Source organism: Prionailurus bengalensis, chromosome C1 (genome assembly GCF_016509475.1).
Source record: "Prionailurus bengalensis isolate Pbe53 chromosome C1, Fcat_Pben_1.1_paternal_pri, whole genome shotgun sequence".
NCBI lineage: Eukaryota > Metazoa > Chordata > Mammalia > Carnivora > Felidae > Prionailurus > Prionailurus bengalensis.
The window spans coordinates 13,406,147-13,420,697 of record NC_057345.1 but is presented as its reverse complement, the minus strand read 5'-3'; the positions used below and the strand labels follow the sequence as shown (position 1 = coordinate 13,420,697).

Below are 14,551 nucleotides of genomic sequence, written 5' to 3'. Positions count from 1 at the left end.
TCCCTTTCTCTCTTCTCCTCTTTCTTTTCTTTTCCTTTCCTCTTTCCCTTCCCTTCCCCCCTTCCTTCCTTTCTCTCTCTCTCTCCCTCCCTCCCTCTCTCTTTCTTTGACAAAAAAGGGGAACACCACATTTGTGCTTATTTCAACCTCAGAAAGGACCCTTCCAACAACCAAATGGGGGTGACTGGGTGGATACTGCTGCATGCTTTGGAAAGGGGTGGAAGCAGCAAGGGCCAGATAGAGGGCAGGCTTCCAGCCTCAACACCCCTCCTCCAATTCCAGATCCTCATCCCGGGCTCTCTCATCCAGGAGTGTCTGGAGAGACACTCCCTCGAGAATATTGGAGTCACCAGGAAACTTGCCCGTGTGAAGTTCCCAATGGGGCATGGCCTCCAGAGGCCCAGAGACCCCTTTATACGCTCCCCGAAATTCTGTCTGTACGAACTTGTGTGGTTGGCCAGTTTGTTGGGTGTTATCCAATTCCCAAAGGGGTCTCAGGTCCCCCCAAGGAGGACAAGAATCTTTGACTTAGTCCAGGGCTCTGGCTTTCATAGGAGGAGACCGAGAGCCAGAGAGACTGAGCAAGTTGTCCAAGATTACACTCTAGTGAGTTGGGGACAGGACCGACACTGGCACCCTTCCTTCCCAGGCCCACCACGATGCCCTCTGCCCCTCCTGATTCCTCCTGCCTGGCGCAGCTGGGATCGTTTGGGGACAGGGCAAGCCGCAGGAGGGGGGAATCTGAATCTGACCCTCCGGCCGCTGGTACCCTGTGGGTGTGAACTGGGCCCAGAGCAGCATGAAGCCTTCAGCTCTCCAGCCTTGCAACGTCCCCCTTACTCACCCTCTCACCCTCCAGTCTGCGGCGTGGGAAGCCAGGGAGTGGGGATGCCGGCCTGCGCCATTTCTTCCCCAAAGCCGAGAACTTAGAAGGGGCGGCTGCGAACATCCCGAAGGCAGGGAGCCTCACTCTCGTGGCAGTGAAACCCCTACAGGCCCGTTTAAGGAGCAGCGCTCCGAATGAGGGCCCCACCCCCACCCCCCGCCCTTGCTCCCGGTCCCGGCTGGACCAGGCTCTCGGGCCGGCCCCTGCTCAGCGCCCCGGGTCGGAGCGCGGCGCCCAGGCCCCCGCCTCGGGCTCGGCCTCCCTCCCGCTCCGCCGGCCCCGACTCGCTCGCCTCTAATTAAGCGGCGGGATCGCAGCGAGCCGCCGGGCCGCGCTGTAATATGATGAACTGCCTTTGTGCCAGTGTCACCGAAAGCGCTTCTGATAAGGGGAAGCCGCGGAGGATCAAAAGGACGACAGCGGCTCGCCCGCCTCCCGCCGCCGCCCGGCTCCGCGCGCTCGCCCTCTCCGCCCGCGCTCTCCCGCGGGCTGCCTCGGGGGCCTACGGCTTCTCCCGACCCGCCCGTCCCCGGCCAGCCTTTCGGGGCCTCGGCGTCCCTTTGTCTTCCTTCCTGCCGCTCCGCGCCTGCCGCGGCCCCTCCGCATTTCTCGGCGCCCTCCAACGCTCCGGGCAGGTTCTCTACCCCCCGCGCTCGGTCCTTCTCGCTCCAGTTTTCCAGCGCGCAGCGTTCTCTCTCTCTTCCCCTCCCCCTGTTGCTGTTCTCCTCCGTCTGCCTCTCTCTCGTACCCCCTCTGTGCCTCTGTGTCTCCCCGGTCTCTGCTCACCCCTCCCTTGGGCTCGACCTGGGCGCAGGCCCAGCGCACAGCCAGGGCCCGGGCGACCAAATCTTGGGCCATTTAGCTGAGCCGCAGTCCCGGAGAAACCGCGCGGACCCTTCCGCAGCAAGCTTGCGGGGCTCTGCGGCTCCTGGAGGTGCCCAACTGAGGGCCAGGCTGGAGCGCCCAGGCGCCTTGGGATGCCCTAGGGGCCTCATGGAAGCACGGCTTGGGGCGCACACAACCCCCCCCCCATCCCTCCCCAGGCTGCAGCGCCGCGAAGCCTTGCCTCTCCCCGGGGGCTGAAGTTCCAAGTGCAGCCGACCCCCCTCTGGCATATCATATCCCCTTTCCTACACCCCTTCCTTTGGCCCCCACCTCCCCTCTGCCCTCGACCCTTTCTCTTCCTCCTCCGGGCCCCTCCCCTTCGCAGGCTCCCGGTCCCCCCCGAGCTGCCTGCGGACCCCTTCCCCGCCTGGCCTCTGCCTACCCAGCTTCACCGTTCCCTTCCCGCCACCCCCACCCCACTTTGTTTGAAGTTTTGGAGAGATCTATCTACTAATGGCAACGTTTCCCCCTTAGGTCACCGTTCTGCCTTGATTCGATTTGGGAAGGCAAGTTCCCTCCCTCCCCCTGCCCGACCCCAGCCGGGGCCAATCGCTCCAGAGCGGGTCAGAAAGCGCTGACCCCATTTCCACCTTTTCCTCTTTCAGCCAGAGTTGGGGGGAGGGAGGGGAAGAGGGAAGGCCTAGGACAGTAAAAACTGAGGGGGGCATCCCCACCTTCCAATCTCCTCTGATCCCCATCCCCAACCGGGTTTCCTAATTACCTCATTAGTCTGGGATGGGAGAAGGAGACGAGCTATTTTTCCTGGAATTCCTGGAATGTGCCCCCCCCCCCCTTAGTCATGGCCTTCAAGGCCCCAAAGCCCCTGGAGAATCTCCCCTTTGGGGTTTCTCTTCTGTGCTCTTCACAGTTGGAAGGCTTCTCCTCACCAGGCACTTCTGTGCCCCTTCTGTGGTGTGAACTCTGGCTTTAGGTGATTGTACATTTCATGTTTCTTTAGGTGCCCATTAGGAACGAGGCCTCATCAACGTTGCTGATGATGACAAACAGAAAGTCCCAAGAGGCAACCTGGAAGGAGATCTCCTTTGCTCAACTCTCTATGTATAAAATATATATATATGCTTTTATATCGTATTATTTACATAAGATGTAATGTGTGACAACTATCATTTTCAGAAAGGCATTCTTTAAAAAAAAAAAAAAAAAGCCCAAATAATCACCTTACTGCTTTAAGGCTACTGTTATATGTGCTTTTAAATCCTTCCATGTAAATTCCAGTGAAAAATTTGGAAAGCTGTGAAAGGGGAGGGGGCGGCGGGGGTGGGGGGAGGTTAATCCGGGTTTAACGCTGCGATGCCGTCTTAGGACCAGGGTTATAGCCTGATTGCGTTATCTCTTCCCAACATTTGAGACGCCCATATTTCACCCAGCCAAATAGCTCCAAGAGCCGCGCAGATGGCTGCCGTGGTCGCGCCTCAGGAAAATGTGTTATTAATATCTAAATAACTTCCCAATACTGTCTGGTAAATCTCCCCTCCACCATTCCAAATGATGAATTCGTTTGAAGTCTTCCCCCAGCCAGCCTCGTCTTTTCAATGTCTCTCTCTCTCTCTCTCTCCTCTCTTCTTCTTAGCCAGGCTTATTTCAAACTGGTAAATATCTAATTCCTTTCACGGCTGCGCCGCGCACACGAGTCTTTTAGGTACAAACGCCTCGAAACGGCCGGTGTGTGTGGCGGTGCGTGCCCGGAGGTGAACATAAAACCCGCACGCCTCCGCGGCGGGGGACCCCCACCCCGTGTAGAAATGCGTCCGGGAGGCTGGAGCCGCGCGGGAACCTCAATCTGGGAGCCGAGCCCTTCCCCTGCGCGCCCTGGGGACCCTGGCCCGGTTCCCCGTGGAGTCCCAAAGGCCTTCCCCTGCGCGCCCTGGGGACCCTGGCCCGGTTCCCCGTGGAGTCCCAAAGGCCTTCCCCTGCGCGCCCTGGGGACCCTGGCCCGGTTCCCCGTGGAGTCCCAAAGGCCTCTCGCCTCCCCGTCTCCCCAACACGCCCCACCCCCGCGGCTCCGGGCCCCCCCCCCGCCCCACCCCCTCACCCCCAGCCCTCCGAAGGCTTCCCTCGCTCTCTGGGGCGGATAATTACCCTCCGCTCCCCTGTTCTTGTCTCAAGTTTGTTTGCTAAATGTCTTCTATTAGATTATGCTCGTTCATTCCCCCTCCAACCTTATCTCCTTCTGTCTCGACTCTCCTTGCCCGTCACACTCGATTTAGGCACGAGTTTATCTGGCAAACAGTTTGCCGACTTTGTTTATTTACCGCGGGTTCCGGGGCTGCGAGCGCGCGCGCGAGCGCCAGTGTTTGCCTTTGTAACATTGTTGTTCTCCGTGAGTCTCCGCTCCCTCCTTCCCCTCTCGCGGCTTCGGTTGGGGGGGGATGCAGGGAAGAAAGGGGGAGTCTTGTCAGCCCAGTGTGGGCTCGCCCCTCGCCGGGAGCCCCCCTCCTGCGGGATATTCCCCCACCCCCGCCCCGCACGCCCCCTCTCCGCTCACCCCATCCCCCCACCACCCGGGCGCGGCGGAGGCCTCGCCCCCCTCCCTCCCTCCCTCTGGTCTCACCACTGAGCTCAGCCTAAAGCCGGGGAATTGCCTGACACCCTCCCATCTTCCTCCGAGCCCCCATTATGCGAAGCTGATCCCCACTCTGAACAGCCTCAAATCCCGCCTGGACTCTGTTTGATTAGATTGCCAACCCGGGGTAATCCTTTGATTTGGTAGAGTGTCAATTACCTTTCTCTAAACACACATTTACAGAGGAGGGAACTTGTTGGTTTAAATCAATGCAGATTGTTTCTTGATAAATGGACTATCTCCGTCCCCTCCCCGGCTCCCGCTCCCAAGGCCCCGCTCCCTCCGCGCCGCCTCCCTTGGCCTCGGCCGCTCTCGCCTATCCGGTAAACAATGCCCCTTCCAGGTGTGAAGCCGGGGGAAGGGAAAAAAGGGAAAAAAACAAAAAACGGTGTGGGCTGAGGGGGGCCGAGCCCCCCCTTCCCCTATTCATGCGCTCCCCCGGAGCCTAATTAAATTTAGCAGGTCCTTGTACACACAATCAAAACAGCTTCCTCCAGTGTAGCGAACGACCGAAAACCGCATTAGCAGCTATCCGCGCTGCCAAATTAAATTGTTTCCCACCTCCTTGTACAAGTGTCTAAAACCGACACTTCGGGGCTCTCCTCTCCCTTCCGATCCTCCTCCGTCACTTGCCACTCCACACCTGTGCGTTCGCGGCTTTAAAAACGCATTAAGGAAAGAGGGAAAGAAACACAGATCTGCCTTACACAGCAGCCCCCTCGGCCCCCACCTCGGACGGTCTTCCCGACCCGGGCAAGTCAGCAAAGTCTCCGCCCGGCTGTGACCACGGCACTCTCCCCCACAGAGGGAAATGCACCCTCTTCTTTTCAGCTTGCGAGTCCCCCCTCTCCCTCCTTATTTCGTATTAATCGTGACCTCTCTGGGCGCCGTACCCCAGAGGCCCAGATGGAGCCCCACGTCTGATCTAGTCAGTTTCAGCCTACGTTTGTGCAACGTCAGAGGCATGAGGTTTGGGGGTGCTGATTACCACTGATATGGCTCCCCCCCATTTCTTTACACTGGCCCCCTTAGTTCCCCCAGAGAGATGGCTCGACTTTTTGCAAACCCCTATCAAATTTCCCAGCAGAGTCTCTCTGGGCTCAGGCTAGGCAAATCTTTTTCTTCTCCGTCCCTCCTCCAGTCCTTTCCGGCTTGGGTCTCCGGCCTGTCTCTCCCCTGGTCCTCGGAGCAGGGCTGAGGGGAAGAGGGTCCAAGTGGATGAGGGCAAGAACTGTCCATGTCCCTCTCCAGGTGAGCAGAGCGTGGCCGGAGCCCCTCTCCGCAGCGGTCTGAAATTCTCAGCACCAACAATCCTAATAACTCGGTCTTAACAAGGATAAGAGCAAAAAAAAAAAAAAAAAAAAAAAAAAAATACGAACAGCCTCATGAATATCAGCCCAAGGGGAGCAGGAGTGAGCTGTTCAGAGATGAAAGTGCACAGAAATAAAAGCTCAATTTAATCTGCTTTAAAACCCTTCAACTTAACGTTTGTGCTTCAAACTCTGAGAGTGAGGACTGATTGCGGATAAATAGTTTCTTACCATGCCTGGAAGCTATTACACCCCTCTCCAACACAGTTTCCTATTCAGGAGTCCCAGTTTTCATTACCAGCTCTAATAAGTCTTAACATTATTAAATGCCAAGCGGACGATAGGGAAAAACGGACTCAGGGAGGGATCTCTCTTTAGCGCTTAAAGAGGAGAGCTCTTAAACCCCTTCTTCCAAGGCTCCCCGCCACGAGAGGGGCAACCCCCCGAGAAAGCGTTCGTCAAGAGCAAGAAGCCAAAACAAAGTTCGTGGGCGCGCACCCCTCCCTTGGCTCTGCGCTTTGAGGGGTCTCTGCCTCTCCCCACCTGGCCGGCTTGGGTGGAGGTTAAGGGGTCTTTTCACCTCTAACTTGGCCGTGAAGCTGATGGCCGGGGCCTAGGAGGGAGAGGAGAGTTTCCCACTGCGGGGTGGGGGTGGGGGTGGTCGCCTGGGATGCCTGCCCAGGTACTCAGGGGGCCGATGTGACTTGTCACCAGATGGACAGGCAACCCTCACTCATCCCCACGGTCGCTCTGCCCATTCACACCCACGTACGACCACCCTGCACAGCCACACGGAAGCACGGTTGCACAGAATACAGCCCCACGGCACCACGATCCAGAGGGCCACGGGCAAAGAGCCACACGGAGAGTCACATGCGCCGACACAGCCACCCAGCCCACACTCCCGGCGCCCGACATGCCCACTGTCACTCAGAAAACTGCTGGGCTTCCTGGATACCAGACCCACGGGTGCCATTTCATCTCTGCAACTCCTCTCCAGACTCAGCTCCTGTGCTCTCTGCCTCCTCCCCGCAAACCCCTGGAGAACTGGAGCTTCCTGGTTGTGCTGCAGGGAAATCCTCTCTGCAGCGAAGTTGCCTGTTAGCTGGTTTCGTAAGCCCTGACCAACACCAGAAGCGCAGGACCTCCCTGGAGGCGGAGGGCTCCCCAAAGCCCACCCTTTCTATCCCCTTCCCTTCCTTCTTTCTCAGGACAGACCGAACTGGACAAACCCCCAGCCACACACACGCACACCTAAAGTCTCTCCAAATAAAACCAAACCTCCTTCCGCCTCTCCCCTGGCACCTCCCAGAAACGGCGTCCGCCGTGTGGTAAGGCACCAGAAAAGAGCCCTTCAAGTTCAATGTGCCCCACCCCACAAAAAAAGGAAGTGCCCCTAAGCCCCTTTCTGCTACAAACTGAAGTAAGGAGTGGGTCCCCCCACAGGGGGTCGCAGGGCTCAGGGCCGCCTGGGCCAGGCCAGAGGCGCTCCTTGGCGGCACAGGACCCCTTCCCACTGCAGACCTGAGGCTGTGCGACAGGCCCGGCGCAGCGGGGTGTCAGGCGCGGCTCCCTCCCTTTCTTCCCTCGCCCTTTTGTCCCTGGCGGGACTGGGCTCCACTTGGGGCCCTGAATGTCAATGGCCCGCCCCTTCCCCAGCTCTAGGCTGCACTCAAAGGGGCTGCCCCTGCCCCTCCTCCCACCTTCCCCCTCCACCAGGCCAGTGGGGGCTGGGCCTCCCTGGGTGTTGTCTTTGGAAGCGGGCTTTGTCTCTGAAGTTCATCTTCAAGGTTGGGAGAGCCTGCTGAAAACTGGGGAGAGACCCGGGCTGGGAGTTCGCAGGACGCAAGGAGGGAGGTACCTCGAGAAACCTCTGCAAAGAAATTCCAGCCAAATGTGCTCTTTCCAAGTTCCCAGGTTCGGGGCGCTTCCCCACTTTCCACAAAGCTACTGTGTTGCTGGTTCACAGGAGCACAGTCTTTGCTGTCCGCCTGCCTGCAGCCCCCCACCCCTGCCCCGGCCCCGCATGCCTGCTGGGGGGCTTGCTTCTTCTCCCCAGCCAGCCCCCGTCAATAAACAAACGCACGCCCCCCTTTCCCGGGGCGTGCAGGCGCTTCAAAGATAAATGCCTTCCCTAGCAGATCCCGGGGAAAAAGCCGGGCGCCAGACTCCCGGCAGCGGCCCAGCCGCGCTGCAAAGTGGGGAGAGTGCGAGGAGCGTCCGAATCTTTCTCCTCGCCCGAGACCTCCCCACCCCGGGCCTCTGGGAACTTGGCTTCCACTCCTGGCCCCACGGGGGCAAGCCTCTGCCTCGTGCGCCCGTCTGCACCCCCTCGGCGCTGCCTCGGCCCGCGCGCCCTGACAACGCGAGGCTGAGGGTTCGGCGGCGGCCCACGCGGCCCTCGCTAATTTTTATTGATTGCAGCGGTCAGTCAACTGTCAGGCAGGGTTTCAAGGGACCGTTTAGAGAGCGTGTGCGGGTCTGGTTAACAAATTCATTTAGGGAGCCGCGGGCCGGCTCCTCCTTCCTCACCCCCCCCCCCCCCGCCCTTGCCCAAGTTTCCTATAAATAATAGATCCACGCCGGGACCAGCCGCCAAAACGCCAGCGCCGGAGGACACACGCGCCGGAGGGCTCGGCGAGGCCCTGCGCGCGGGGCTCGCGCACTTGGCGGCGCGCAGTGCACCAACCTGCCGCCGGCTCCCCGGGGAGGCGGGGTCCGTCTGCGCCCCGGCTCCGCGCCCTGCCCTGGCCCCGGGCGCGCCGAGGGGGCGCTCTCGGCAACCCTCGAGGGGGCTCCCGGCTGCCCCCCCCCCGCCCCCACCCCCGGAGGCTGCGAGTCCTCCCGCTGAAGTTCGGTCGCCAGCCTTGGGCGGCGGAAGCGCAGCACCGGCCCGCACGCTGGCGGGTGGGGACGCGCGGCCCCGCCGTGGCGTCCCCGGGGAGGCTCCCTACCTTTGTCTCCCAGGATGCCGTCGATGCTGTGCTTGGCTTTCTTCTCGCCGTCCTCCTCCTTCTTGTCCGCTTCATCCTCCTCCTCTTTCTTCCCGAACTTGATTCTGAGCACGCGGCTAATCGAACTCACTAAACCTCAGAAATTCAAAGGCAAAAGAGCGAGTATAAGTCGTTGGGGCAGCAGAGCCCGGCGCGACCTGGGCCCCTGGGAGAAAGCCGCGCAGCCCCCACCCCCCGCCCCCAACACGCTTCAATGAGATTCACACCCGCCGCCCCCCTCCCCGGTTAAGCGTCTCTACCTAAGGACAGTCACTCGCTAGGGAAGCTGACCCACCTGGGGCATCTCACGGCGGCTTTCCTATACGCATCCTTGCACACACTTGTGCCTCACACCCGCGCATCCCCTAGATACACTCACACCCACACCCACTCCCCCAGGGCCTTCCCGGAGGCCCTCCAGCCCCTGTGCTGCGGTCTCCACACTCAGGTGTGCGGCCCAGCCCTGCGTGCCTGGCCGCCCCTGCACACGGACATCCCAGGCCGCTTTCTGTCTCACAAGGCAGGATGCTGGAAGGCCCCCACATTTGGGGCCCATTGCTGGCTGGGGGCACTAACGAAACAGAAATTGTGACCTGGGGAAAGTGGTCCGGGGAGCCCACCCGAGATCAACCCTCCCAGGATGGACCCATCTCTCTAGGCCACTTCCCGCAGAAAGTGCCCAGGGAGCTCCCGTTACCACCCAGCCTTATAGGATTAACTTTTCGCCCCTTCCGTCCCTCCTTCCGTTCTGTCCATCCATCCCTCCTTCTCTGCTTCCTCCTCCTCTTCTCTCTTTCTGAACTTTCTTCTCCTTCCTTCTTCCCTCGCTTCATCTTCCTTTCGGTTTTGAGTCCCTCCTGTGCCCCAACTCTCTCCACGCTCCTGCCCCCTTGCTCCCCCCAACTTTCCTTCAAGCTCTGCGTCATGCACCACCTCCTGTCCTCTTTCTTCCACCCCCAGCCCCGAACCCCGAGCCTGAACCAGCCTCCGCCGGCTCAGCTGCCTTCTCACCTGAGGGCACCGTGCTGCGGTCACAGTGCCCATCCTTTAGCAGCCGGTCTCGGATCTCCCAGCTGAACATGCCTGGGTTTTCCCTCTTGTACTCCTCGATCTTTTTCTCCACATCCGGAGTCGCCACCTGCTTCAGAGGTGGAGGTGGCAGAGCGGGAGTGGAAAGATGGGGTGGGGGGAGGGAGATACTTTTAATATCAACCTCCCAAGAGCCCCAGGCCAGGCTGGTGGCTCTGGTTCCCATCCCCCCCCACCACCACCGCCCCCTTCTGAGATTGGCGTTATCCCTTCTCAAAACCTGAGCCTGGTTCCCAGGAAGGCAGCTGACTGAGGGCCCAGGGAAGTCATAGGTAATAAAATAAAAAGCTAATTAGGACTCCTAGGATCTCCCTTTCACTATTTCAGGCAAGACAGAGGGGAGATTTTTCCCTGGTCTGGGATGATGATAGGGGATGGGGCAGACATAGGGACGGCCCAGGGATGACTCATGGGCCTCCAAGTCTTGGGCAACCTGGAACCTCAGTTATCTCCATCCACTAGAAACTCCAGTAAGGAGGGAGCTATCCGGGGGTGAGGACACTCTCCCCCTGTACTTCCACAGGAAGCGTACGGACTCCCCAGTGATACTGGATGATGGAGGGCATTGAGAGGGGCTACGGCCAGGATCCCCCAACCGTGGGAAGGCTGACTGTCGGCTCGCAGCAAAGACACTCACTCTGGGCTTGCTGCCTCCGATGGCCCCAGGCCGGATGGACCCGGTCTCCTGGTAGCGGCAGAGAATCTTGGAGACACAGCCATGGGAGACACGCAGCTGGCGGGAGATGACACAGGGCCGGATGCCATGGTGGGCCATCTCCACTATCTTGTGGCGGATGTGGTTAGGCAGGGGTCGCCCGTTGATGAAGACCCCGCCAAGCTGATTGACCCGGCCTTGGCCAAGTGGTGTGGACACTGGAGAAGGGAGGGCAGATGGGGAAGGAGAGAGGCACAGGGTAAGGATGGGGAGGAGACACTGAGCACACCTCCCTGGCTCGTCTCATTTGAGCCCCAAGACCCCTGACAGAGGATCCCTGAACCCCCCCCCCCCCCCCACACACACACACATTTGGAGCCCAGGCAGTACAGAGGTCAGGCGAAAACCGTCATAAAGCTGAGAGAAGGTCCTGGAAGGATGGAGGGGGGAGTCACGGCTGGCTGCTACAGTCCCCCAGACGCCGCGTGCCCCTGCTCCTGTCACACCATGGGGAATGAGGACGACGGATCTGATACTTCTGAGGATGGGAGGGAGGGGACAGAGCCAAGAGGCTGATGGAGTCTTGGAGTCTCTGGGACCAATGTCCCCCGGGATGCAGTTTGGGCCACAGGTCTGCCTGCCTCTTAGAGAGGCCACTAGCGGATGAGATGTGGCCCCTCTGGTCCGCTCCGTGCCCTAGGTGGTCAAGACTGATCCATTTTGGAGGGAGCCAGAAGGCGCTGGTTAATTACCAGTGTTTATTGCTCTGGCCTGGGCTGTCAGAGCCATCCAACTTCTAACTGAACAGTCGAGGGACTGGTGACATGATGCCGTTGGTCCCTGCCTCTGGGGTCACCTGGCTGTCCCTTGAGGGACTCTCCTTGCTTCCAACCCCTCTCAAAGCTCTGATTTCGTTTTGGGGAGATCTGGGGAGATGCTCCAAGCTTCCAAATCAAATACTAGTTGGCTTCAGAAATCCATGAACTGTCCCTGCGGGCTCTGAGAGGCTGGTACACAGATGGGCCAGAGTCCCCCCGCTGGGGTGTGGGTGACTTTGGGAACCTGGGAGACAGACATCCCCGGCAGTCAGTCCCTGCTGTATGCTGGGGAGGGGAGAGCTCCTCAGAAGCCTTAATGCAAAGTGTACACAATTTCCTCCCAGAAGGTTGGGGGACACCCGGTGCACTAATCCGGCCTCGATCCCCCCAATTTGGAGACTCGGCGGCTGCGGAGATCTGGCAGATTAGAACGATTTCACAGCCGCCCGAGTGGAGGGAGCTGCCGGTATAATTGGAAGGGAGGAGGCGAGAAGAGGCTCGGCTGTTCCTACCGCCTCCTTCCTCGCGCTCCCGGTCCCCCCCCCCCACCTCTCTTTGCAAAAGTAGGAGTCTGAAGCCACCCTCGGATTTAATCAGAAATCGTGCGTCGCCAAGTCAGAGTCACTCGGTCTCCGTGGCGGGATATGCCATTAGCACTGGAGAGCTCTCGAGCGCCCAACTTTATATTCAAGAGCCTCTTTAGCGACCGGCGCTCGGCTCTCCTCAGTATTCTCCGTCATGTTGGGCAAATATTGTTCTAATCCGCTGCGCGTCCTCGGCCGCCTGTTTCACTTGCATTCGCTACAGGAGAGTGTTACGGCAAATCCCCGGGCTTGTGCGCTCTCCCGCCTGCGTGGCTGCTCGCGCGCACTTGATCACGGAGCCACTCTCTTCGCCTCTGTCTAATGCAGGGACCCGCGCCCGGCCCGCTGCCGGAGGGACCCCTCCCTCCCCAGATCGCAGGCTGCCTGCCCGTCCATCCCCTCCCCGCCTCCTTTCCCCTTCCTCGCGCACAAGGGGGCTCATACAATTACCAGAAGAGTAAGTAAAAAATGAAAGTGGAGTCCCGTGTGACACCGTGGCTACCTGCCCCCAGAAGCCCAGCGATCCCTCGGTTGACAGGTTGAAGGCCTTCCACCGTTTAGAAAGAAAGCAACACAACACAAAACCAAGCCAAAAAAAAAAAGAAAAAAGAAAAAAAAAACCCGCAGGAAAGGGTCTCGGCAGCCCGCTCGCACCCTTTTCTGGAGCCGGGAACCGTCCACGGTCCGCCCTTCCCTGCTCGCCCCGGCGCTGGATATTTCTTTAGGGAGGACGCATTACAGAATCGCGCACTTTCCCCGTCCCGGGGTCCCCTCCCAGGAGAGTTCCTGAGTTCCGAAGCCCAAGTGAAAAGTTGTGGGGGTGGGGCCGGGGGAAATCGTTGCTATCGATTATTTCGCATTAGTTTGTTTCCAGACCCCAAGAGCAGGGAGTTTCTGACTGTTGCTTTGGAAGAAGCGGAGAACCTTCCTGGTTTGGACACACACACTATCCACATGCTGTCGGCATTTCGAAATAAAAGGGGTTTTGGAAGACCATCCCAGCAGTGGGGAAAACAAACAAACAAAAAGAACAATTCGGAACGAGGAGCAGGACGCGCTGGCAGGGGCGAACGCAGGAGAGCTGCGAGAAACTACAGGGGGTGGGGTGGGGGGAGGAGGGAAGTATCTGAAAATAGTGGAACGAGCTGAAATTCACGAAGAGCTGGCGTTTCCTAGGGGCCGAAATCTGCCCCGGGTTCCGCCCGGCGGAGGAAGGCCAGGGCCCGCGCGACCTGTGAGGCCGGGCCGCCGGCCACCGAAAGCCACGCAGAAACGGACAAGTGTCGGCCCCGGAAACTTCCGGGGTCCAGCGCCGGGACTCCGTCCCAGAGGAGACGGGGAGCGCGCCCCCCCTCCTCCCGCCCCGCTGCCGCTGGCGCCGCCGCCACCCCTGGAGATGGCTGCGTCTCCGCGGACCCCGGGCTCCCGGCGGAGGCGCGGAGGCGCTCTTACCTTCCAGAGGAAAGCCGGTGCGCGGGTAGTTCTGCCCGGGCGCCGGCCGCATCATCCTGGGGACGGTGCCGGGAAGGGCCGCCATTCTTGCGCACGCCGGGGACGAGTCCAGAGTCGGCAGAAATCGCTGCCCGTCCGCTCCCTTCACCCCCGCTGCGCTCTCTTTCTTCCCTTCTTCTGCCACTTCGCTTTTTTTAACCTCTTCCCCCTCCTCCCCTCTCCGCACGCGCTCCCTGCCCCCACCCCCACCCCCGGCTGCAGCCGTTCGCGTCCAGAAGCTGGGGAGGGGGGCGAGGTGGGGGGCGGAGGTTGGTGGAGGGGGGCGGTCGGGAGGGGGGGGGGAAGGTGGCGACAGGGAAGTTCAAACAAACAAACACGCCAACCCCAAGTCCGCCTGTGCCCGCTCCGCTCGGCCAGAAGTTGTGCGGGCGGATGCGCCGGGCGGAACCGGGAGGCGAGGCCGGCGGCGGAGCGGGGCTGGGGCAGGGAGGGGGGAGCCGCGGTCGGAGGCAGGGCCCGGCCTCGGACGGGCGGCCGTGCGCGCTCGCGCGCTCCGGGCCAAAGTTTCTGAGCCGAGAGGCTGCCGAGTGGGATCTCGCCCGTATTTATTTATATATTTACTCCCGCGCTCGCCCGCTCCCTCCCTGCGCTCCCCTCCACGCCTCGCTGCAGACCACACTCACGTCCCCCGCGCGCACCGGCTTTCGCCCCCCGCCCCCCCCAAGGCTCGGGGAGGGGCCGAGGTGGCTCTGTCGGAGTTTCGGGGCTGGAGGGGAGGCGACTGGGGGCGACGGGGTTGGGAAGGCAAGAGGGGAAGCGAGGGGGCGAGCGATCCGCCGGGTAAGTTGTGCAAAAGTGCTCAGCTGGAGCACGAGGGGGGTGGCGGCGGCGGGGGGTGGGTGGGGGGGGAGGCAGCGAACGAGATCTGATAGGTTCGGACTTTTCTTTTATTCATGAGATGGAAAAGGGGGCCAGGGCGGAAGGGAGGCGAGGACCAATAACGAAAAGAAATCGCCAACGAATATTTTTTCTCTCTCTCTCTCTTTTCTAATCCCCGGCTCGACCTGGTTTTTGGGGGAGAATTTGAACCGCCCGTTAACACAGAGGGAGCGAGGCCCCGGGGCTGGGGGAAGGGGGCAGAAGGGAAGGGGAGGGGGCCAACTTTGTGCAAGTGTCTTCTTTTGACGAATGGGCCACAGCGGCCGGGCGAGCGCCCAGCCCCCTGGTCGCCCACGGCCCCTCTCGGCGTCCCGGCTGCTTGGGAATGTCTGCTGCGGGGTTGGCGGCTCCGCTGA

At 60.5% G+C, this 14,551-nt stretch overlaps 1 protein-coding gene across 2 annotated transcripts in view; it reads right to left on the bottom strand.

The window, feature by feature from the left end:
* Nucleotides 1-13,456, bottom strand: part of PAX7 (paired box 7) — a 100,363-nt gene extending 86,907 nt beyond the window's left edge. The window contains exons 1-4 of one of the 2 annotated variants that reach the window (XM_043573890.1): nucleotides 13,257-13,456; nucleotides 10,385-10,620; nucleotides 9,670-9,799; nucleotides 8,620-8,754 (exon numbers count right to left, since the gene is read on the bottom strand). In XM_043573890.1, the coding sequence (XP_043429825.1) occupies nucleotides 8,620-8,754; nucleotides 9,670-9,799; nucleotides 10,385-10,620; nucleotides 13,257-13,341 (586 nt within the window). In that variant the 5' untranslated portion in view covers nucleotides 13,342-13,456. The remainder of the gene's footprint in view (nucleotides 1-8,619; nucleotides 8,755-9,669; nucleotides 9,800-10,384; nucleotides 10,621-13,256) is intronic. The other variant, XM_043573891.1, reaches the window with a different exon arrangement.
* Between the last annotated feature and the right edge of the window lie 1,095 nt (nucleotides 13,457-14,551).